The sequence below is a fragment of the Pagrus major genome, chromosome 9, assembly GCF_040436345.1.
Source record: "Pagrus major chromosome 9, Pma_NU_1.0".
NCBI classification, from domain to species: domain Eukaryota; kingdom Metazoa; phylum Chordata; class Actinopteri; order Spariformes; family Sparidae; genus Pagrus; species Pagrus major.
This window is the reverse complement of record NC_133223.1, coordinates 25,319,832-25,343,636: the sequence shown is the minus strand read 5'-3', so window position 1 is coordinate 25,343,636 and position 23,805 is coordinate 25,319,832. Positions and strand designations below refer to the sequence as shown.

The window sequence follows — 23,805 nt, the reverse complement described above, 5'->3', positions numbered from 1 at the left end:
AGACTCCAGGAAGAAGAGCTCTGAAGCCGATTTGAAATAGCTTCCAGAGCGTGGATACAGTTTTTGAGCATCGCAGCCCCAGTAAAATTAGATTGTGATCCAGTCAGTCCTATAACATTAGTAAAGTCTAGAAGAGCCACACCATTAAATTATGTTATTTCAATTCAAGTTAGCGAAGGGTTAAACTGTAAGTTAGCCGCTCAGCCAGTGGAAGTCTATGTAGAAAATCAGGGTAATTTCACACTCAGGAAGTTGAACTTTTTTGGCTGCATTTGCTACTGAGAAGCTCTCATAGGAATGAACGGGGCTCTGACTCCAGCGCTGTATCCAGTTTCCCCTCATTAGGTCCATTGTTTCGCCCCATTTCTAGTCTCTCTGCTAAGCTGAGCTAAACAGCTGCCAACAGTAGCTTCATATTTACTGTACAGACATGAGAGTGGTATCAATGCTCATATCTAACTATCATCAAGAAAGCAAATAAGCACGTCTTAAAATGTCATTATTTTAATTATTAGTAGTTGCAGACATTCTTCACTTAGAGCTCAATTTTGACTCTTCTGTGTGATATTTTGAACGGGTATTAGCTGACATGGCACTTATTACATTATCAGTTGCTGCATGACTCTGTACCGTTGCTGCCCCTCACTGCCACCCATCCACCCATCTCATGCAATCTTCACCCAGCACACAGGAGTCAGGGGGGGGGGGGGACTAAAACGTGACACTGTCTGTGTGATGTGGCCATCAGTCTGTGCATTTTGCAACCTGTGCATGATGGAAAGTTGAAACATATCCGTTATTGACCAGTCATCACGTCTGCGTGTAACTTACTAGGCTGAACATTTCATCAGAAATTGGTGTTTATCTTTAACGCCTTCAACGGAGGTTAAGAGAGTATCTTCATCCCTTAAGGAATTATTCTTTTCATGGTTTATGCTTCCCAAAGGAGATCAAACTCCCCGTTGCCCCCAAATTTCCCATTAAAATTCATGCCGCTGTGACATTTCGTTCTGCGAGGGCGTGATTCATTCCCACTATGTATGGGGCTGCATTCTTATTTTTTTTGATAGCCGGATGTTCTGATTCTTAGAGTGCATGTAATTTAGAGTAATTTCATTCTGTCATCATCCAGTCGCACCCACCAGATCAGTCACGCTTTACAGACCCATTTGAGTCAGTCGTGTGAAATTAGATATCACCTCCTCTAACAAGGGTCATACATCACGCTCATCGGATTCCATTGGAACACAAATGAGATGAAGACTTGTTGTGCCGCTGTCATCCTTTTAAATTTTTATTTTTTTTGACACTGAATATTCAACATGTAAATTCACCTCACACTGTTTATGGACACACATCTATATATATACATACAGTAGTGCTCTCTCTCCAGGTGGTGTTTTGTTTGTGTTGGATCAAAGCACTTCATCGCAAGACTGAATCATAATGTGTTGTATATGTAAGCCACGGTCACATCATAATGTAGTTCATCCTCTAAAGGTGTTTTCTCAGCAGTCTTTCTGCCTGAAAAAAAAGGTATTCTGATGAAAGTTTATTTTTACTTTCTTTTGACCTCCTTCAGATGTTCAGCCAATTGGGCAGGCACACAGTGTGAAAGACCCGCCCCTAAAAGCAGCAGATCAGACAATACCAGCGGAGGTGAGTATTTCTCGAAGCCTTATTATAAACCCATAACATTCTGTATGAATAAATGCATATATCAATACCACAATGCCCACATCCACACATATTTACAGGCAAGTTTTTACTTACTCCAATCCCATGGCACACAGTTGGACTTGTTCCTGATTGGCAGCCTAACTAGAGAATTACTGTGCTCCATCCAACCTAGCCAGTTTGCAGTATTTGAAGAGAAAAGCCTACGCTCAGCAGGTTTACCTCATTTGAATTAGAGGAGCTGCTGTTGCCGGCTCTGTCTTCAAATTAATTATAAGTAATACAGTGAAATCTCTTAAGGAAAACACACATATATATATAAACACACCATGTTACCTTCGGGATCTCTTCTGGTCCTTATTAACTTAAGATTTCTGCAGGTGCAAAAACAATGCACGTGTTTGTAGAATCTGCATTAACATCAGAGGTGGAAAAAGTCCACGCATTCTTAAATAAAGTAGAAGTGCAGATACTTGTGGAAAAAAAGACTCAATTCTTTACTCAAGTAAAACTGATAAAGTACAGGCTTTGAAATGAACTCAAAGTATAAAAGTAAAAAGTATCCACATATAGTAGTATGTATAGTAGTAGTAGTACTAGTATAGTAGTAAAAGGACATTTCTATTGGCCATTTCTGTGAAAGCAAACTGAACCTCACGTCATATTAAAACTTTAAAGTAATAGTTCACTCTAGAACGAAATTCAGTCATTATCGACTCACCCTCATGCTGATGAGAAGTCCGGTGTAGTTTCTTATTCCTCAAAGTGCAGCTGGAGACCCGCGGGGGTACCCTCCGGCAACAATAATCCATATAACGAGCGTAAGTGGCGACCGAGACGAAAAGGTCCATAAAACTACACAAAAACTTTGTAATATTCCTCCATACTGCTCACCCGCTGCAATCCAAGTGTCCTGAAGTGGCGACATCCAGAGTTTACTCGAAACAACGTCATTTAGTACATGTTTCTAGCCTAAACAGTCACTATGCTATATCTGCCTGGAGGCACGCTCCGCGTTCACGCGAGTCTCCCTCACAGCCGATTGCACTACGGAAGCCGGACAAGATGAACGTGACTCGCGATAGATACACACCGGTATTTACTCCCTGCTTTGAGCAACCGAGCGACACACAAACACAAGAGGGATCTGCCTGCACTAGTGATTTGAAACTTTGACACTCACAGCAGGATGTAAATACCGGTGTGTATCTATCACGAGTGTCGTTGATCTTGTCTGGCGCGGCTTCTGTAGTGCAAACGCTGTGAGGGAGACTCGCGTGAACGCAGAGCGTGCCTCCAGGCAAATATAGCATAGTGACTGTTTAGGCTAGAAAAATGTACTAAATGACGTTGTTTCGAGTAAACTCTGGATGTCGCCACTTCAGGACACTTGGATTGCAGCGGACGAGCAGTATGGAGGAATATTACAAAGTTTTTGTGTAGTTTTATGGACCTTTTCCTCTCGGGCACAATTGACGCTCGTTATATGGATTATTGTTGCCGGAGGGTACCCCCGCGGGTCTCCAGCTGCACTTTGAGGAATAAGAAACTACACCGGACTTATCATCAACATGAGGGTGAGTCGATAATGACTGAATTTCGTTCTAGAGTGAACTATTCCTTTAAGGTAGAATCAGTAGGATTTGTCCCGGCCATTCATGAACAACCAAACCAACCAAAGACAGCTGATTATTGAGTCACATTCCCAGGACGTCGAATACCGACATTTTGGGTTGGTAAAGTGTCCAGAGCAGCAAAAAAAAATAGGAAAAAAAGAAAATACAGGCAGAGGGCTGCAGGGACTCTGCAGATACGAGACACTAACACGCCTTCTCTTCACTGGAGTGTCCCTCACTCTCTGTCTCCCTCTTGTTACATCTGATGTGTGATATGTACTGATAGGTTGAAATCAGTCTTTTGATGTTGGGAAAGGCGCCTTGCAATGATGCAAAACAAAAATAATCAATAATTCCTCTCAAATGCATTAAAACTAAAGTAATGAGCCTGTTTTTGGAAATGTAAGGAGTAGAAAGTACAGATATTTGTGTTAAACTATGGGGAGTAAAAGTAAAAAGTTGTCAGGAAATAAATACTTAAGTAAAGAGCAGATACCTGAAAAATATAATTAGCTCATATGTACTGAGCTGTGAATGGAGTGAATTGTGAAGGCGGCCAGGCCCAAGGAAGAAACATATATCTTTTATATTGGCCTTTTTTTGAAGCCCTGGTCTGTCCTGGCTCCATACAGTGTGTCACTATCTAAAGCCATCTCAGCTCCTTTCAATCGTCGCTCATCTCTCCACACCATCTCTCCTCTGTCTGTCTCTCAGGGAGCATAGCTATCATTGTGCCTCTGGTCCTGCTGGTAATCTTGATCGTGATGGTGGTAGCAGGTGTTTATATCTGCAGACGGAGGCAAAGGTAAGTAAATATATAATAAAATATAAATAAGAAAGAGGCTTCTAAGCAGCAACAGATGATGAGAGATCTGAGACCACGCAGCTTTGAAGATAAAATGGACATCTTTGCTTTATAAATGAAAAGTTTTTTTCAAAATGTTCAGCAGAACACGTCACCTCTGCACTCAGCCTTTGATTATAATTCAGCTTTTTAGGTCTGCCCACCATAGTTATGTACACCAAGCGTGCCAAGCGGTGTGATGTGATTTGTTGTACGGAGCCGTGCAAAGCTGTGCAGCATGTTGACCTTCATGTTGTGTGTCATGTTAATGATGGCTGGCTTCACCTCACCTCAGGGGAAAACGTGTCCAAAGACAGCCTATGACAAACGGAGGGATAAACGTGGAGATTGGGAACCCGTCATACAACATGTATGAAGTGGACCATGACAACCATGCTGATGCAGGCAGCCTGCTGCGACCCAACTTCACGCTTGACCCTCACAAGGTTTGGTTATTGAACTCAATGTTAAACTTACTTCAGTGCCAACGGTTAACTAAAGCTTTACACCTGTCTGAAAATGAATAGTTGAAAAAATGGTTTTGGCTTAGTTATTTTTGATTGATCTGCAATGTATCTTCTACTTCTTTTTCCCATTTCAAAAACATTTTTAATAGAAATATATATTTTAAAAAAACAAATATTTACATATTTATATATTTAAAAGACAGAATTGGTGTGCAATAACATTATATTTCTTGAAAAAATGTAGATAAAGGGTTGATAAAGTGAAAAAGAGCTTTTTATAACTTAAAATGGATCTAAAATGAGAGATTTTTCATGCTTTAAAGAAATTCTTTTTTGCCATGGTGGATGAAATGCACGACAAAACTAATCTACAGGAGAGACACCCACCCAAGAGACAAATACTGCAGTTTATTGAGTTGGATGCAAGTTATATCCTTTTTTAGTTTAATAAGTTTGGAAAACTAAAGCTTTGCATTTGTCTGAAAATGCAAATTTAATGATTTTGACTTGGTTCTTTCGTTGCTTTGTGCAGTGAAGCATTATGGCAGCAAATTGCTGCTACCATGACACAAATTATTTGCTAATTTTCTCATTTTAACTAGAATTTTTTTTGTTTTGACAATATCCTTTTTATGATGTGTAGTTTTTATTATTGTAGAAAATTACTCTAACCTTTCCTTGTAACAACATTTCATTTTATCTTGTTATATGAGCTGTTGCTCAGTTGTTTGCGATCACTGATTTACTCTGACATCAAGTAGACACAAATTATTTACACATATGGTGCACAAAACAATACAAAAGCAGCTCACAGCTATAATATATTAAACACCTTTCCACATGTCTTGGTCAATGCTGTTCAGTTAATAATTGTTAATCCATAATTGACTAATGATCTTATATAATTGACTCAGACACTGAACAAATCTTTTTCTCGTTTCAAAACCACACGTATGAAATATTATTAAACAATGTCTAGTAGCACAGTAAATAGTAACAACATGTGGATCACAGTCACCAAACACACATATTTATATGTGATTCAACTCATTTAATCTGCATCTGCAAGACAAGAACGTACTCAACAAACTCTGCGAACCTTGTGTTGGAAAAATAAATAAAAGAATTTGTCAAAGTTGTTTTTAATGCAGGAGGGAGGAAGGCCACCCAGCACCAATTCCAAACTATTTTTCCAGCTTTCTAAAAAATAATTGCGTGCTGTGTTGTTCGTCTCTGTTCCAATTACTGTGATAATGTGACGTCTAGCATTGGGATAAATCAAATTTCGTAAAGCCTTGGCTGGTTTGCAGGAATGCACAGGTGCCATGAACTGAGAGGACTCTTCATCTGGCTGGTGATTTATTCTGCTCATGGCCCTCAACCCCACACTAACATCCAGCATATCAAATGAATCATAACACCTTCACTGATGTTGTTATCTAGCTCACCTGCTCGAGCTTCAAGCCTAATGCTGTCGCTTCTTGGCCTGCCAATTCTGACATCTGCTATTGTCAGTCCAATCTGGCTGTATTTTCAACAGCGCACGCTGTGTTGCATCTAAACTAGCTTCTGTATTCCACTGCACTCTCTCCACTCAGTTTCCTTCGTCTTTAAATCAGTACAGTTTTATTTTGAGTGGAACGTAAGTCCTGTAACCCTCTTATTGCACATATATAACTACTAGATGACAATGCATTATTCTATGCGTAGAATTGTTTAATATTAGCTGTGTTGCACTGTGAACAGAGGTGGTGCTTGTTGTGTTACAGGGCTGGTGTGTACAATCCAGTGACCCTCGCAACTTGGGCATGAATTCTGTGCCCAAGGAGGTAATCCCTGGACAGGTGAATTTTCCCAACTTCACTTCATGTTTGCCTTAAAAAAAAAACCCTAAAATCATCCTCATGCATTTCCCAAAGTTCGCTGTGTACCAGGCAAACTAGGAGTGGGTGATCTGATGTTCTAAGATTGTTATCGATCATGAAGGCGAGACACAATCTTCATTATAAGCACGTGTCTTATTCTGCTTCCAAACTTAACATAATCTCCCTAGCAGATTTGTGCTACTTGAACAAACCAATAGATAATGAAGCTTGAAACTTGATGGTCATGCTGATTGGACGATTGACTTCATGTGGCTCTTCCTGGGTGACATATTGTAAACAATGCAACATTAGTTATATCTAGCAACATGGCGCATGATGAGCTTGTGCCAAAATAGATCTACCTGAAATGCAATATTGTGTCCTGATGGTGCAAATGGAGAAATTCATAGGCTATTTCAAGTTTGGCTATAGTTTACGGGGCATTTCAAAGCTGAGAGAAAAGATCAAGATGCAGATCATCGATTGTGTTTGCGATTAAATAGATCGTGAGATTGTTTTTTGGCCAGATCGCCCACCCCTCAATAAAAGGTTTTAAACACCACACCCACATCCACAGTCATCTGTAGCTGTTCCCTTCTTCATTTTGTGAGATCACTACTGAAATATACCCCTTGTGTCAAAAAAGTTTAAAGCTACTGAAGCTACGGCTTGAAAACTGTGCTTGCATGGCTTTATGTTTAAATTGGCTTCCTCCTGCATGTTGCTGTCTATTACTGTACTCCCAATCTACTAATGGAGTATGCATGGGTCATGTCTTGTGCTCCTCTTTGTGCTGCTTCAGAGTGAAGCTCAGATGTTTTACCCACTTGGTAAACTACACTTTTCCTGGAAGCTGCAACATTTTCTGATATTAACGTGAGCTCAAAAGACCTTGTGTGATGTGAAACAGGAGGTTGTTTTGTCTCTTTGTTTTAGTCTCTTTTAGCTCATTGTTTTGGTTTTCTGCAAGCTAGCCCACAGACTCTGCTATTTATGAAACTTGTCTCTAGACGCAGCAGGCAGCTGATTTCATTAAACGACCGCTGATCCAGTGGCAGACTAGGGATTTTTGAGGGACAGGGGTGGAAAACATAAAAAGGGACACCAGCTATATGCACTGTGGCACCAGTGTGCAGAAAGTTATTATAATTACTGCACCCCTGTAATAAAACACACAGGGAACTATTAATTATTTAACCATTTATTTCACAAATATACACATGTTAATCACATTTTGTCCACTGGAGGGAATCCAGAGGGCACTTAATCATATTTTATCTAGCATAGGGGCACCAAGAGGAGACTGCTGAACTAAACAGCAGACAGAAAAACTTAGCAACGAGCTATAGTAGTAAACATAGTGAATTTTTTAGCATTTAGCAGCTCATTTTTTCAAGACATGGTGGAGACCAAAACAGAGCTAAAAGAAGACTAAATGTTTAACTTATCAGCTGTACAAAACACAACTCCAGATCATAATTGTCTCCCATTTCTGCTGGATTTAATTAAAATAGGCTACATGCCACAAAACCACCCCGGGTGGCCAAAAACTGTGAATGCAGCCTTAAGGATCTCACTGTTCTGAAGTGAGTTATATCAATAACTTTTTCTATCTCCTTCCCTTCCTATGCAGCCCATGAACTACTCCAACCCAGTGTATGCAAAGATATATATCGACGGGCAAAACTGCCGGAAGCCAGTCATCAGTATCGACGAGAGGAGAGAGCTACTCCCAAAGAAACTAGAGGGGACAATTCATGAAACCGCCGCATAGCCTAACTTTACACTTTGTACTTCTTTTTTTACCACAGTGTACAATGTATAATACGAAGGAGGAAACAAGAAGTTTTCTATTTCCTACGAGGCTCTTAGGTTTTACCGGTTTAGCATCAGCATATTGTCCTTGTTGGTGTGCTGACGAGTTTTCTTTTCCATTTACCGTTTGCTTTCTAATGTTTGTCAAACATAAGTTATACAGCGCTACACTGTATACTGTGTGACACTGAAGTAAAGCTGCTGATTTGCAAAAACTTTATTAACACCATACACCACACTTGTGCACAGTTTAAACCTTAAAAATGCAGTGCTAAAAATTTGTACCCATACCTGTTTCTAGTTTCAGTGGAATACATAAGGACACTGTGTCATTTTGTGAAGGCGATGAAGGCAGGTTGGCTCAATTTTTCTGAACAAATGTAAGTATCGTTGAGGAAGAGTTAAGTGGGTTGTTTCTAAGGCTTTTTCTTTTTTTCTTTTTTTTTACATGTCATATGACGTATGGACCACAAAGCTTTGCAACTGAGCAGTGAAGCTTGATATTTTTTTAGGTTTTGTCTTTCTTTTTATCTCCTCGGTATACCTGACGGATCTACAGACTGGATTTCCAGCAAAGGCCATAATCTCAACATAATAGTCCATATAGTCTTCTGTGTTTTTCCATTTCCACGGATGTCAAGCTCCGTCCACCCCGTATCGACAGTAATATGCCACACGAACTTCTTATCTTTTGGTGAAAGAGATTGAAGCCCACCTTGAATGTTCTCCGATCAGATTCCCAGATCCTGTACTGTACACTGAAGAGACAGATACTGAATACCATATTTTTCTAGGTCTCATATGTCAACAGATGGATTAAAGATGTACACACAGAAGAGATTTACCACAGCTACACAAAAGGTTATGAAGAGTTATTATGAAATACATCTGTTACTTCAGAAAAGGAAGATGATAAATATAAGAAATTTTATAATTTTGTATTTGATTTGTATGTTGTTTGGCTGCTTGTATTTTGAAGAAATGTATTAAATGTAAGTAATTTTTATATAAAATGTAAATCGATATTGAATAAAGGGGGCTTATTTCCATGTCGTGTTCCTTTCTTACACAACACACCTCATCCTCCGCAATATATTATACAGTGGACCTTGAAAGTAGTTCACGGAAGATGTCAAGCACTCTATATAGTGTAGCAGTATAACAGTACTGCCTATAAAAAGAATACATACCGTCTTATCAGCCGATTCAACCAGTGTTTCTCCAACAGTTTCTGTGGTTCATACGGCCACTGACCTGACAAGTCAATCAACAGTGTGACGTCTGTTACCTGCTGTGCAGAGGAAGGTGGCTGATGGGGGATCATTGCCCTCCCTAGGTGTGCAGGAAGGCCAACACCATTCATTACCTGGTGGTGGGGACACAGTGCTCAGTGCCACCTGCTGAATGATAATTCAGTCTCCTTTTACTTTACTCACAATAGCTTTCCACACACTTCTCTCCATGGCAACCAGAGGAGTCACTCCTGCCCTCCTCTCCTTCTGTCTGTGCTATCAGCTGGATCTGAAAAGTACACCCAGCTCACCGCATTTTAATGATTGTACAAAGAGATACCTCAGTTTCCAGCAACACTCCCCTATAGACCATATTAACATGGCAGCCATTCTCCTCTGACATCATGTGGGAGTGGGAAGCTTAAATGCTGGGATTGTATTATAGAGTGTTGTGGGGATAACGTATTTTTGTAGGCTAACCCCAAAGTTAGCTTCGCCTTGGTTCCCTCGACATTGATTTTTGGAATATCCACGAAAATAATAAAACTTACAAGTTTTGTTCACCAAGATAATCCTCACAGATGAACACCACTTATTTTGATTTTCAAAGCTAGGACGTGGTTGAACACTAACATTAGCTAATGGCAGCTAACAGGTTATCAAATGTGCTGTTTTCCCCTGAAATATGGCCAATGCCCGTCTAGATTTTCACTCTTCATTGTCTTGTTAGTTGCCTATCAATCAGGAAAAGATAAAATTATGACAGCTGTCAGATTTCCTATGCTTATAGGACTTGCAAGCTGGAACACAGCAGTGAAATGTTTGAGCTTCCAACCCTGAGCATGATGTCAGAGGAAAATGGCCGCTGTGTGAATATGGTCTATAGTGTATAGTTTTCTCCCGCAGTGATCCCAGTTTCTCCCTTTTTCTCTAGATTTCAGTGAAACAAATCAGATGGCTGTTTCCTCACATCCTTGTATTTTTTCTGTTAATCTGTGATGTAAGGTTATATGGGCACAGGGTCATTTGCCGATACCCAAGACAATCTCTCTCTTTTTCACAGCCTTGTGTAGGCAGGCATGGTTACCACACATCTTGTTGTTTTTTCTGGGTGAGCCTGATCACAAACACCAATCTTTTTTTGAAAAAAAAACAATTCCTGTAGATATTGAAATTAATGACTGAATACTCCTTTAGTTCGTGTAGTTGTTTACTTCATCGTCTGTGGGCACTGAAAAGAGGGGATGATACTAGGACGATGGCCGTTTTTTAAATCTCCTCTTTGCCTTGCAGACCGGTAAAAGTGCTGAGGAATCCATTTGGATGTAAGCTGCACCGCTCAGTAAAGCTCTGCTGTAACTTAAAGCCCCCAAATTAAATTACTTAAATTTAAGTAAGTGTTGGACTTGTATGCGAGGATCTTGTTATTAATTCATCTCCACTTCTTTTATGATGGTGGTCAGTTGAGGCTAGAGGGGATTTTTTTTTCTTGCAATACGGTGTCACAAGGGACGAAGGGGCAACCAGCAGACCCTCCTTTTCTATGTCCTGTTCTCTGAACATAGTTTTGAAGATGGACTTCAGGTCTCTGGAAGTAATTAATTAATAGAACAGCCGATGTTAGGTCACTGGCATCTGGAGCACATCCATGGCTTGGATGGACATGAAACGCGGTACAAAAGCTTGAACTACTCCACTGGCAAATATCTGGTTCTTTGATAACAAGTCAGAAGTACAAGCCTGTGTTCATAAAAAGGGGAAACGTCAATTAACACTCCCCAAGAGCATTTTTGTGAGAATCTTTTATTCACCGAGCTTCAAATTCTGTTGCCTGAATCACAAACAAAGAGCAGAAGTTAAACATTATGCAGCTGAATTACATTCACTTTTAAACTGTGCGTCGATTTTGGATGAAATCAGCAAATAGTGTTTTGCTCGCAGAACTACTTATTCATTCTGTTCTTCTCTATTACCTATAATACAGTAAGGCTATGAAGGTTACTATAGGCTATTCAGAGTCATCTGCCGTACCAAATCGATGAAAAAAGTGACCTCCCCAGACCCCCCATGACTGTCATAACAAGCCTAGAGGGCTTCCTATATGTGGTGAAAGCTGCTTCTGGCAGCAGCAGACTATATATACCAGAATATATGCCAGCGTCGGGCAGAGGCAGCTTTCACCACATAAAGGAAAAGTTTGTACAAAAATGTAAATTCAGTCGTCATCTACTCACACCCTGGCCAAAGGACAGTTGGATGAAGCAAAACAGTGTTGCAGCCTGACTTTGATTGCCTGGTCAAGCTGTATGTGTGTGTTTCTGTTTAACATCTAAAACAAGTCCCCATATACTTCAGTTGTTTAAGAGAATCATGCAACAACAGTGTTTTGCTGTGAAGCTCCAGAAATGTTTTTGTGGACTACAAAACTTCATCCTGCTTTACATCAGCATGAGAGTGAGTAGATAATAACTGCATTTTGATTTTTGGGTGAATTTATCCTTTAACTTATTTTACATTCATGATGTCAGTGTCAACACAGCCCACTGACACCATCGAAAGCTCAAAACTACTGTTGAACAATGAGTGTCAGCATAGGATGAAATATGTTAGAAGTGACCACAGTTGAGCAGCAACAAAGAAAAGGAAATAGTGAATATATGTTATTGAGATAGATATTGCAATTGTCATATGAGCCAAATGAGTATGAATTGTATTTTTTGCATTTCATTTTCACTGAATAAAAGTTCCCTTACGTGTGGAGAACAAGATTTGCAGGCTGGGATGTCTCTGTAGCATAACAATGCTTCATTTATAACAGTTTATTAAGATATTTCACCTTGAATCTATATAGTTTGCAGATCATGCGATTTGGATATTGCACTTGGCCATATTGCAATTTCAATTTTGATTGATTTAATCAGCCCTAACTATGACCTTATCAATGTAGTTACTAGAGTTCGAGTCGCTTTTCAGTTTTTTTAACCAATCCTTAAAGTACCGTACCCAAAATGTATGTTTCATCTGCAGGGATAAACACAGTTATTAAATATGCAGAGTAAATGAGGTAAAGTGTTGTGCTGTGATGTAGGGACTACTGAAGGAGTATGTGTCTAGTGCATTGATATTCACTCCAAGCTCTCTTCCTATAACAGTCTTGAACTAATGAAGACTTCCAGCCCAGCAGTGGTAGAACTCAGCTGCACTGGGAAAAGCGAGTAAAGGACCGCTGGCCCACTCACTCAGCCCCTAAAGTGCATCAAAAGAAGAGAAAAACTGAAATTTGAAAACTAGTCCTGAACTAAGAGATGCTTGGCGCTCCCCTCCCCTCACCTTGCCTATTGATTTATTGTCTCTTTTCCACTTAGCAAGCATCACCATTCTCCTGCATAAACATCAGAAAAACCCAGAGGGCTCATCTCTCGGACAGAATCAATAACAGCAGGAGTCGTATTCACATTATAAACAACAGCTCCTGCATACTCAAGCTACAGCCTGCACCAAGGAAAGCTGCTTATCTCTCTGTGTGCGGTGAGAGGGAGAGAGACGACAAGAAAGAAAGACGGAAAGACACTGTAAGAGAAGAGACGGGAAGAATGCGAGGATGAAAACAAATGCAAACTTAACTCCGGCTAACGTGCCGAATAACATCTCAGCACTCATACTGGTTAAACTGAAATTATGACCTAATGATGACACAGGATTAACGATCAGGAAATATCCAAACAGATAGCATAAATCCTCTAAGGGCACAAATACCTGACAATGTTTTATGGCAATCCATCCTATAGATGCTGAGATATGTAATTCTGGACCAAAGGGGTGGACCAGACTGTCATTAAACTTTGACCCTTTCACCAAGGAGACCACTGTTTGTGTCCTGTGCATGTGAAACCAAAAGTCATTGGTATTTGACAACCTGGGAAAGAAAAGAGGACTGGACTGTACTGACTGACTGGCCCATTTAACCATTTGTGTAGCCATGTGACTAAAAAGGGAGTAAAGTGTGGAAGACGGGTTAAACGTACAATATGCTACTTCTGCCGCTAGGGGGCTCTCCATCAAAACAAAACAAAAGACATTTGCAGAGTGTTGTGTGGAGGTACCTGGTGAAGCAGGGGGAAGAGCCGGCTCAGAGCCAACTAGTGAGTCAGGTGCAGAGTCCAACCCTCTGGAGAATAAACACCTGGAATCACATCTAATCTGGAGCCGTTACCAACGTGAGGAGAGCTCAAAGTTTACTTTTTAACCTTTGGGGTCAAAAAATTGATTTATCTTCACTCCTGTTAATCAACCTGACTGCAGCAGCGCTCTGTAGAGGTGACCTCCATTGTTGGGTGTTTACGAACTTTAATGTTGACAACCGACTGCAGCCGGAGGGGAAATGTACTTTACTTCATCAACCTAATGTTGCAGAAAGGAGAGGGGAAAAGAAGAGCGAGAACTGGACCAGAATTGGTTTGTGCTGTTGCTTGCTAACTTTAGTTTACGGCTAATCTAAGCTACCAATAAACGCTGCATGACTAACCCAAATAAATGCAACTGATCGCCTCGCTTGTGGTGAATACACCATTAAACAATTACAAGGGTCAAATTTCTAGTTGTTTTGGGACATTTTGATGCAGAATTCCTACATATTATATCTTTAGCCATCATTAATTCTTGGGTTAAATTAACACCCATCAATAAGCTCAGCTAGTAACTGACACACCCTGCACGTTCAGAGCACTTTTGTTCCAGTGACAGACATTTAGTGTAAGCTAGACCAGTGTTTCTCAATGTTTTAGCACTGTCTACCACTTCAGAAAATATAAGGCTCTCCAAGTATCAACCATTTTGACTGATGTCGAGCCATATGTCTTTACTGTTTCGTACCCTTTACTGCTGGTGTTAGCAGGGGCTGTGAACCCTTCAGCGGCACTGCTTCAGTAGCCACGAGCACTCAAGATCAGTTCATTATCGTCATCTTCAGTTTCAACAGGGCTGCATGAGATATCCTACTGATCCACACCTCTCTCTCACTGTTCCTGTTAGATAGATAGATATATAACTTCAGAGCTACGTTTGTAGTGTTTTTGAACCTTTCATTTTACCACTGTTTACTATCTGCCACCACGGTTTGAGTTTAGCTCGTTATTATTGGACGTGACTACGTAGCAGGCTGAAACAAACATGTTACAGGAAAGACAAAGCTAATTTCAAGTAACATTTCAAGTATTTTCCTTCGAAATTCTGTAGTATTTTGATAGTATTATATGTTTTTAATTAATTTATCTCATTTTCAGAAAATATTTCTGGGATTCCTCCGAGTACCACTTGAGGGAGCTCGCGTAGCACAGAGAACGGGGCGCTGGACCAAAACGAAGTTTGAATAGTGAAATTAATTTTGAGCATTCTTATTCTAGTTTTGGTCAATCATTAAGAGGAAAATTAGGGTTTTTTAAAGTTCAAAATGTTTCTTTTGGCACTACTGTAATGTCAGTGATGTCAAGCAACCATCACCAAACTGCTAATGTTGTTGTAGTCTACAAAATAGCAGTTCATGGATGCTGCTACGGCGCTCAAATGTTTTCTAGGGCCATTAATGTTCCCATTCTATCTTTCAAAAAGTTCAATATTAAAATACACAGCAACCAGTAAGAACAAAGACTCACACCTATCTTAACCATATATCAGGAGCTTGGGGGTGGAAAGAAAGCATGCTGACCTTGTAGAAATACTTATAAAATCACAGACACGGTTCATGAATCAGTTTTATTGCCAAGCATTTTGGAACGAGTCTGCTTTGTCCTGGAAAGACCTGCAAAATGCATTGTGAAACTTTACTACCTACTCCCATTTATCTAATTTCTAAAGGCTATTTACAAGAGAATGGATCTTTTGTTCCCAAAATGTTTGTCAACAAGTTGTTGTATTTACATGCAGCAGAGACGGCACCAAGAGGAGGATGTTCTGTGTCCTCGAACACCCTGACTAATGACCGGATTAAGGGGGGAAACGGGGCTGAATTGTAATCCCCACGGTGAAAGCTGCACTTTCAGTAAGCTTGGCCAATAAATCTGTGGGAGGGTCCACTCATTCTTCTGCAGCTTTTGTGTTTCTGCAACAATTCTTCTCCCGCTCCTTGATCACAGCAGTATGCAGCGTTAAACGCTGGATGCTGATTGGGTGCTGCCCATTTTATCCCCTTAATTCTGACACTTTGACACCTGTATTGACTGGTGGGCACTTTTCAAAACAGATTACAAAGTGCCCTTTAGAGAGCGAAAGAAAAGGAACAAAAGCAGAAAAGTAGCAGAAAACAAGGCAAGATTACACAAGATAAACACTACACCAACCTACAGTAACACTCACCGCCTTCATTCACATACATGAAACTTGGCTCAACACATAAACGTCACATGTGTTTACACAAAAGTAGTAAAAAGGATTCTTTGGAGCCTCTTAGAAATCTTTATCCCAGACTCCCATATTCACTGATACTTATGGCTATAGAGTGAAAATGTAAAATATATATATATATAAAAAAAGAAAACATGTTATCGAGCAGAACTTAAATTGCTTTTCACTACCAGAAGGATCATCAATCACTGCATGTAAACCATGACCGCAGAAAGCTGCCCGACAGGTGCTCATACCCAGAATACAAAACAGACACGTGGAAAACGATCATAACAATTACATGTATGACAAATCTGTTTCATTTGTAGGGGACGCAAGACATAAAGAAGTATACATACATACACATGGAGTACATATATACATATAAATGTATGTCTAGCTGTCATAATATGAAAAATAACAACCCAAATTGATGTTCAACACAAACATACCCGGTGTAAGAACCCCCCGTCTATGTGCTCTGTTGTCCAATGATTGCAGAAAATAAGCCAACAAACAAACAGATTTGTCATAGTATGAATATGATCAAACTGTTTCCCTCCAGTGATGCAGACATGGCGATTGTATGATATATTCACTCAAAACATGCCGCAGTTACACCTACACATTCACCTATGAACAGATTGAAGCAGTTGCAGTGTGTGCACTGTCAAATGTACTCATGCATGTACAAACCAATATGGTGGGTTTAATGTAACCAAACAATAAATCAGAGAGGACTGAAGGAACTTGGGCCCATAAAGAAAGCTCTTCTACTTCCATGGATTCCCAAACTGCATGCAGTGAGGTGGTAATTGGTTTCCTCGTAGGTTCATCTGGAATTTTTGGGAATGTCTCAGAAGGCGCCGTTTCCATGGCATTAAGTAGATTCTCTGAATTAATGAACCTTTCATGCAAACTTGGTGATAATGATGAGACTTGGAGGAGTTACTTTGTTCTCTCTGTCAATTTCCATATCGATTATAATCTTGCAAATCATCATTCCATGACTGAAGATAACGGTCCATTCAGTTCTCTTGTGATTTTCTCCAAGTGACAAAATGTTTAGACTTTGCAGCTGTTGTTAAATGTAACATGGCAAAGGTTGTTTCCAGAGGACACCATATGCATTTCTTTACAGTAAACAGTACATGATAAATGTGTTGCCAGGCAACTACCTTTGTTTCTGAAAGAGGAGTCATTATTTGCATAACTGCAAAAGGTTAAATCCCATCTGTTGAGCTTGGAAGTTCATTCTTGGTCTTGACATGGATCTGGAGCTTTCTACTTTACAGTTACAAACGGTCTTTAGAGCAAGCGACGAGGGGACCTTGAGTTGTCAACAGTGTTCAGAAAGTGCTTAGAATAATGGAACCATTAAACATCCACGGCTTCATTATCCATGAAACACTTGAAAAACCTTTTTTTTTTTGCCTCTATATTGTCAGTAGACCTTGCTTTTTCATATCATCTGGTTGGATGTTTTATATAACCATATACATATGGTTATGGGGCTGCTGTTGGTGTGAAATTATTTTTTTGCTCCTCCCCCCAATACATAACAGATCTTCCCACTCTGACGACAATGTCGATATGGTCTATGCTCATATCCACAAGTGCATCGAGTCTTTTACATGTAAGGACAGGAAACAACCTCTCTAAACACTTAGTGAGAGTGCCTCGCTTACGTACAGGTGGGGAAATCCACACACTGCCAAGTTCATCATTCGTTTCCCCATACACCTCAGATATGTTGTGGAGTTAACGATACAAACATGGTTTTGGTCATAAGTGAAACTAAAAGTCAATTTTTTTATGTATGATCAAAGCAGACTCTAGACACACAGAGGCAGGCAGGTAGAAAAACAAAAAAGGGAGCTTTAGTATCAAAGCTGAAGTCCCAAAATCCAATATGCAAGCATCAAAAAGGCAGGTGACAAAAAAAAGCCGGCAACAAGGAGAAAAGTGGAGGACAAACCATAAAACCACAGGGAAATCCAGAACACAGAGGACACATGAGGACAGGGGAACAGAAACATCAATGCAGGAGGTGCAGACGAACCAATGAAGAGAAGGAAAAACTGACTTACACCGTGGCTGATAACTACAGGAACACAGGTGAGCAGAAAAAAGGCAAAGACAGGAAGTGGAAATAATAATAATCTACGAAGATAAACAGAAAATGGAAATTAGAAAAAGCTAATTAAAAATGTGAAATTGTCATTTAAGAGAGTAAAGGGAGTCAATGAAAAAAGTGACATTTAAAATGCCAAAGCTTTTGAGGAATTCTAACTCAAGTGAGATATTTTTTGGGCTATAGCTGTCATGGTAAGAGAAAGAACAGTCTGAATATCCATCCCCACGTTATTGTACAATGCATGTCCATTTCCATTGCTGTACACGTATAATGTACATGTATAATTAGTTTATGGCAACAGAGCTATGAAAGGTTTGTGTTCGCTACTTAACCCCATTAAGGTCTTAACTGCAGTCGTTAGCCACGGTGTGCATTTGAAAATAGCCACTGTCTCCACCTCTTTATTTATTCTCTTCACTCCCTGTAGATTGCCTCCCCAGATGTACTGAATTAGAGAGAGGCTGTGGAGAGAAGAGGGGAGGGATGGAGCACCGCAGTTATTCCCTACCTCAGCAATATAGTCTATGAGCGGGAAATGAAAGAGGTGGACTGGAACAGTGGAGTCGGTATACCTTATTTGTCTTGATACAGCTAGATATGCATGGCCGGAGTGATTGTACACAGAGTGGACACATCTGACCTATTAGCCACAGACTGACCACCTCCATGGACCATTACGCATGATGGATATAGCAGACTATAGTGTGTGCCAGGTGAGCAGGGAGGTGGACTCCTCTCTGCAAAAATATATTCATCCAAGCAAACTGAGGAGAACATTTTCAAAAGTATCTCGCCTTTATCTCTCCCTCCCTCAGTGCCAAATTGGTATTTTTGCTGTCTGCCTGTCTCTGGCCTGATCTGGAACCTTAAGGTGGCCTAAAGTAGGAAATTCGAAGCGTCTGGCTGATCGTAAAAAGCAGCCTGCATCTCTGTGCCACAGTCATAATTGACAAGTTGGAGCTCTGTCTGGCTACAGCGGTAATCGCGCTATTGGTTTAAATCCACTTCATGTCAGTCGCACAAGGCCCTGCCAGCTCACAGGAGGCAAAAACCTGCTGTGGTGGCAGATGTTGAGGAAATGATATGTGAGTTTGTTGTTTTTTTTTTTTCATGGAGTCTCTGTGTTATTTGAGCCCCACAGCAGGATAGGAAGCGCCGGAGCTCCTGACCCTTTCCGCTGTGAGAGGAATGAGGGGTGACGGTCAGAGGAAGTTCAGTTCAATCCTGTGGCCTGGCAGCATGGAGACTAGATAATTGTGATTCCTGCCCATGTCTCCTCAAATTCGTTGAACTCAGTACACGTACCTGTCTCTGGAGCTGTGGACTTAAATGAACAGGTAAAACTCTGTGTTTTTCTTCTGATCTTTTGGGATCTGTCAATGCCAATGCGAACATTTTCATTTTAAAGCCCACTGAGTTTAGATGTCTGTCTTGTTCTGGGTTGTTCACTGTGTGGTTTCCTGCATGCTGCCTTTACTGTCATGGCTATAAGCTTAGAAGTAATAAGTGCTCAAGTAGTGTATTTAAGTACAATTCTGACGTATTTGTACTGTACTGGAGTATTTCCATTTTCAGCTTTTTATAGTTGTACTCCACTACATTTTGGAGGCAAATATTGGACTTTTTACTCCACTACATTTATATGATAACTTTAGTTACTACTTTGCAGATCACATGCTGCATCAGAACCAAAATTGTGCATTTTTACATTCGGCAATCAGACAATCAAACCCCTGATTTCAATAAACCGAAAAAATGCTAAATATTGGCTAGGCCGATATTCTATCAACCCTTAGTACACAGTCTAAACATACATGTAAATATATTTTATTGCCAGAAAATTACTTTTGATACTTCAGTAAATTTCATGTCAGATACTTTAAGACTATTTTTACTCAAGTACTATTTGTAAGTGTGAGCATCTTGCACCGTTGTGAAGCTACTGGGCTGATGAAAATCTACCCACAGCCAGACAGACCAGCTGAAAACAATACCAGCTATGCAGTAGTGGACAGGGATGAATGGAACTGGGTTACAGTGATCTGCAACTTAAAACAAATGCACAAAGTGGGGGACTCATGGCCCCTTTACTACTTCTTACCTCCCTAGTTCCAGCCTCCTTGTTGGGACTATGCCCATCTTCAAACTCAGCCTTTGTGACTCAGCCTTTTCTGCCTAACCGTAGGATATTTGGGTGCAGTGGACAAGTTACTGTGGAGGAGGAATTAGCAGTAGCCAGCGTTCTCTCTCACTTGGTCCAGACCCAAGTCTGCACGCCTTTGCCGTGTTTGGTTTTGGTTTTGTTTTCACACGACAACATCGCACACCTCATAACGCTCACACATTCACATTTACACTACTGATAATACCGACTTACACACTCCACATTTATAGTAAGGTAGTTATAGTTATATAGTTATATAGTTTATAGTAATTTATTCTCAGTTATTTTCTTCATCATAATAAACAATTTAATTCTCAGTCATCTAGTGTGTCCATCGTGCATTTGTCATGGCCTAAGAGGTGGCTTATGTCACAATGTTGATGTCAACCGGTTACCTGTAAATTTTCATAACTGTATCTTGCACGGTTGTGATGCTATCTCGCTGACAGACAGACATATACAGTGAACACCTGCAAAATACCCAAAACTGCTTTGTTTGTTCCTGCTACAAAAAGTGTCTCCAGGATCACAATCTGCCATGATGAGATATAAACACGGAGTCACAAAGTGAAAACATTTCCAAGAAAGAAAGACAGAAAGAAAAAGATATATGTGAGGGAGAGCAGAGAAAGCAGTTGAGCACTAGGACGCAGAGAACGAGCGGAGACTATAAAAAGGGGCTGGAGCTGACCTGGGCCTCTCTTCCTGCATTGTAACCTACCTGAGAGACAGCAGCTGATGCCAGCTTTTGTTTGGTAAGACTTGGTGCTTTGATTTGATTTATTGTGTGCGCTGAAGGACAAAAACTTGGAGTGATTGCTGAGGCACATGAGCCAAGAAAACATGATTCAAGTCTCACCTCTGCAACTGTGTTCCAGTCCAGCAATTGTTCCAAACAACCAGGGGGTAAACTGCAAAAAGAAGGGCCAATCTTTGTCGCTCCCCTTGTGTCAACAGGTTGTGGCATTCCTTTTTTTGTTGCTGTGCCAAACATGGATCAGAAATAGAGAGGCCATTTTAAATCCATGGCTACTTGTGAGGTTTGAGTCACCTTAGCCTGCTGTTTGCAAGAAACTCACGAGAGGTGTGGAAGGCTTTTGACTGGCTGCTGTGCACTGTTGTGACATTTATTTGCTTGTGTGTTTTGCCAACAAACATACAACATCTTGCTGAGCTTGTTTTGTCCCACAGAATAGTGGAATTTATGGCCAATAGAAGTATAGCAAGTTTTAGGAACGACTTCCCATTTTGTTTGTACTATGCACAGCCAGCAATAACATGCAATCTAACACACTCCTGCTGATTATTTCACTCTATTCCTCTGATGGACATTTGAAGGTGGTGATGTGCACCAAGGCTGCATGAATATCAACATTGCATGATTTAAAATATTAAAAAAATGGCTTCGCAAGTGAAGGAACTGCACAGATTTTTTAAATTTTTTTTTTAGAAACACTTAATATAAATATAAACTTAACTTTTGTTTACAAGAGAGACTCCTCAGTGCCCCTTCAATCAATAGAGGCAATCAATCCCATTTCAAGTAAATAGAATCTACATTTTTTGGTCCAGCATGTTCTAGCGTCCGTGCACCCAGGGTCCTGTGTGTTTGCGTAGATTTTTATGGCTGCATATAGGTTTGATTCAGCTGAGGAAATTAGAAATTGTGTTTTCTTCTGTGAATAATTGAACCCCTATGCGCTCTACTTGATCCGACTGTCAGCTCTGTTAATTCCCAGAAACCAAAACATTTTGCATTATTATCAAACAGTAATGCTTTTCCTTATCAAAATTCAAAAACCTTCAAATTAGCCTCCAAATTAAACATAATACTTTCCTAATCTTGTCAAAATAAATGCACTAAAGCAATTTTGATACTATGTATTAAAGGTGACGCTTCCTTGCCAGCATTCCCCATTGATTGCCTCGGGCCTGAGAATTCGACAGGTTGCTGTTTCTTACATACTGCACCTTTAATTATCATCACACTGTTTTATTATATGAACAGAGGCCAACAAGAGAATAAACATTACTACAAGGACAAATACTGTACAATGTTTTATTGGTGTAGGTTAATCTAGCAGTGTAAGTGAAAAGTGCAGTTGACTGTGCATTTTGCGACACAAGACTAACAGGGTAGCAATAAGAAGACCTTGTGAAATATACTATTTTTTAGAGAAAGAAACAATTACAGCAATTAAATACTTTGTTTTGTGAAACAATGGTGGAATGTGTCATGCAAATGTGTGTTATTATGCATCAGCTCCGGATAATCACATGTTCCCTGAATATCTGAGCATTGTTTCAGTGGCACTTTGCCATGCAGACAGAGAGCTGCAGACACTTTGTGATTTTTGATTAGCTGCTGGTTGTGATGCACCACAGACTCAGCGCTGCCTACTTACTCTCTCATCTGCAGTGTTTGAATGTATGTATGTAGGCTGTGTTTGCTCCCCCCAACAATAAGTGTACACATTTTGTATCCCTGGAAACAAACAGAGCAAACAACAAACAAGTGATTGTGTTCGCGTTGTGTTTGGACGGAATGAATATCAAATTGCACATTCAGGAATAATGGCTTTATTTTTGTCTACCTGCACAGTGAACTGATGACAAGAGCTACTCAGAAACAATGTTGTTTCCGAACCTTGTTGTCTCTCAGCTCAGCGTGCACAGTTTCGTTTTTTAAATATGACACTACAGCCACCAGAATTTGGCTTAGGTCTTGAGGAGGAGTTCTACATAAAGCTTAAGATTGGATTCATACAGGCAGTTTGGGTACAACTGAATCTTACTATTGTGTCATATTGCAGTGTATTCTGATATACTCACTTTTGTCATCTTTAGTTCAAGTTTAAATGGTAAAGGTGACTGTTATCACGTTTGTATTTTAAATTAATTTTCTTGCCTATGGAGTTTTCCATGACACTTGTATCATTATAATTAAGCCTATGATCATATTTAAATAGAAGTTATAGAACAACAATGTAATACTAATCAAACTGAAATTTAATTTGCCATTAGTGTGTGCAGCAAATTAAATGTTCCTTTATCTGAAAATTGCCTCAAACTTCCTCTGACAAATAGGCCTAATTTAATTTTTTGTCCAAAGCTTACTTTAATCCTGCTGTATTTGTATAATAAAATTAAATGAATGGACCTTGCATTTTCTTTTTCAAATTGGCAATTATTGAACTACCTAAACTAGATTTTATCATTTTAGAAAAACACCTTACTGGTTGAATATTTGGAGAAATAATTCAATCTACAGCCACTTTACACATCCGATGTGTCCACTCACTGTTTACTGGTTCACGTGCAGTAGTTTTAAGGAAAAGTGCTCTTGAATGGAGTGAGAAGTGGAAGATGAACAGCCACACCACTGTTGGACTTCATGGTCCACTTCTGTTGAGGGGTCACTCCAAAAGCTGTTTGGCCAGTGGAGATGTACCTCTGTGACAACCCAAAAGAAAGTTTTGTATCAAAACCATAACTGGGAACATACTAAACAAAAAATATGGCAAAATAGAAGTCCTTCTCATTGAGCACGTTTACATGCACCATACATGATCATACTGATCATTATCTGATTCATGGAGTTGCCAGATTA

The 23,805-nt window shown here is 39.9% G+C and overlaps 1 protein-coding gene across 1 annotated transcript in view; it reads left to right on the top strand.

Annotated features, from left to right (window-relative positions):
* Positions 1-8,243, top strand: part of lrp1bb (low density lipoprotein receptor-related protein 1Bb) — a 288,538-nt gene extending 280,295 nt beyond the window's left edge. Inside the window, exons 88-92 of the mRNA XM_073473505.1 lie at positions 1,583-1,659; positions 4,008-4,098; positions 4,433-4,583; positions 6,374-6,448; positions 8,103-8,243. Of these exons, the coding sequence (XP_073329606.1) occupies positions 1,583-1,659; positions 4,008-4,098; positions 4,433-4,583; positions 6,374-6,448; positions 8,103-8,243 (535 nt within the window). The remainder of the gene's footprint in view (positions 1-1,582; positions 1,660-4,007; positions 4,099-4,432; positions 4,584-6,373; positions 6,449-8,102) is intronic.
* The last annotated feature ends 15,562 nt before the right edge of the window (positions 8,244-23,805 follow it).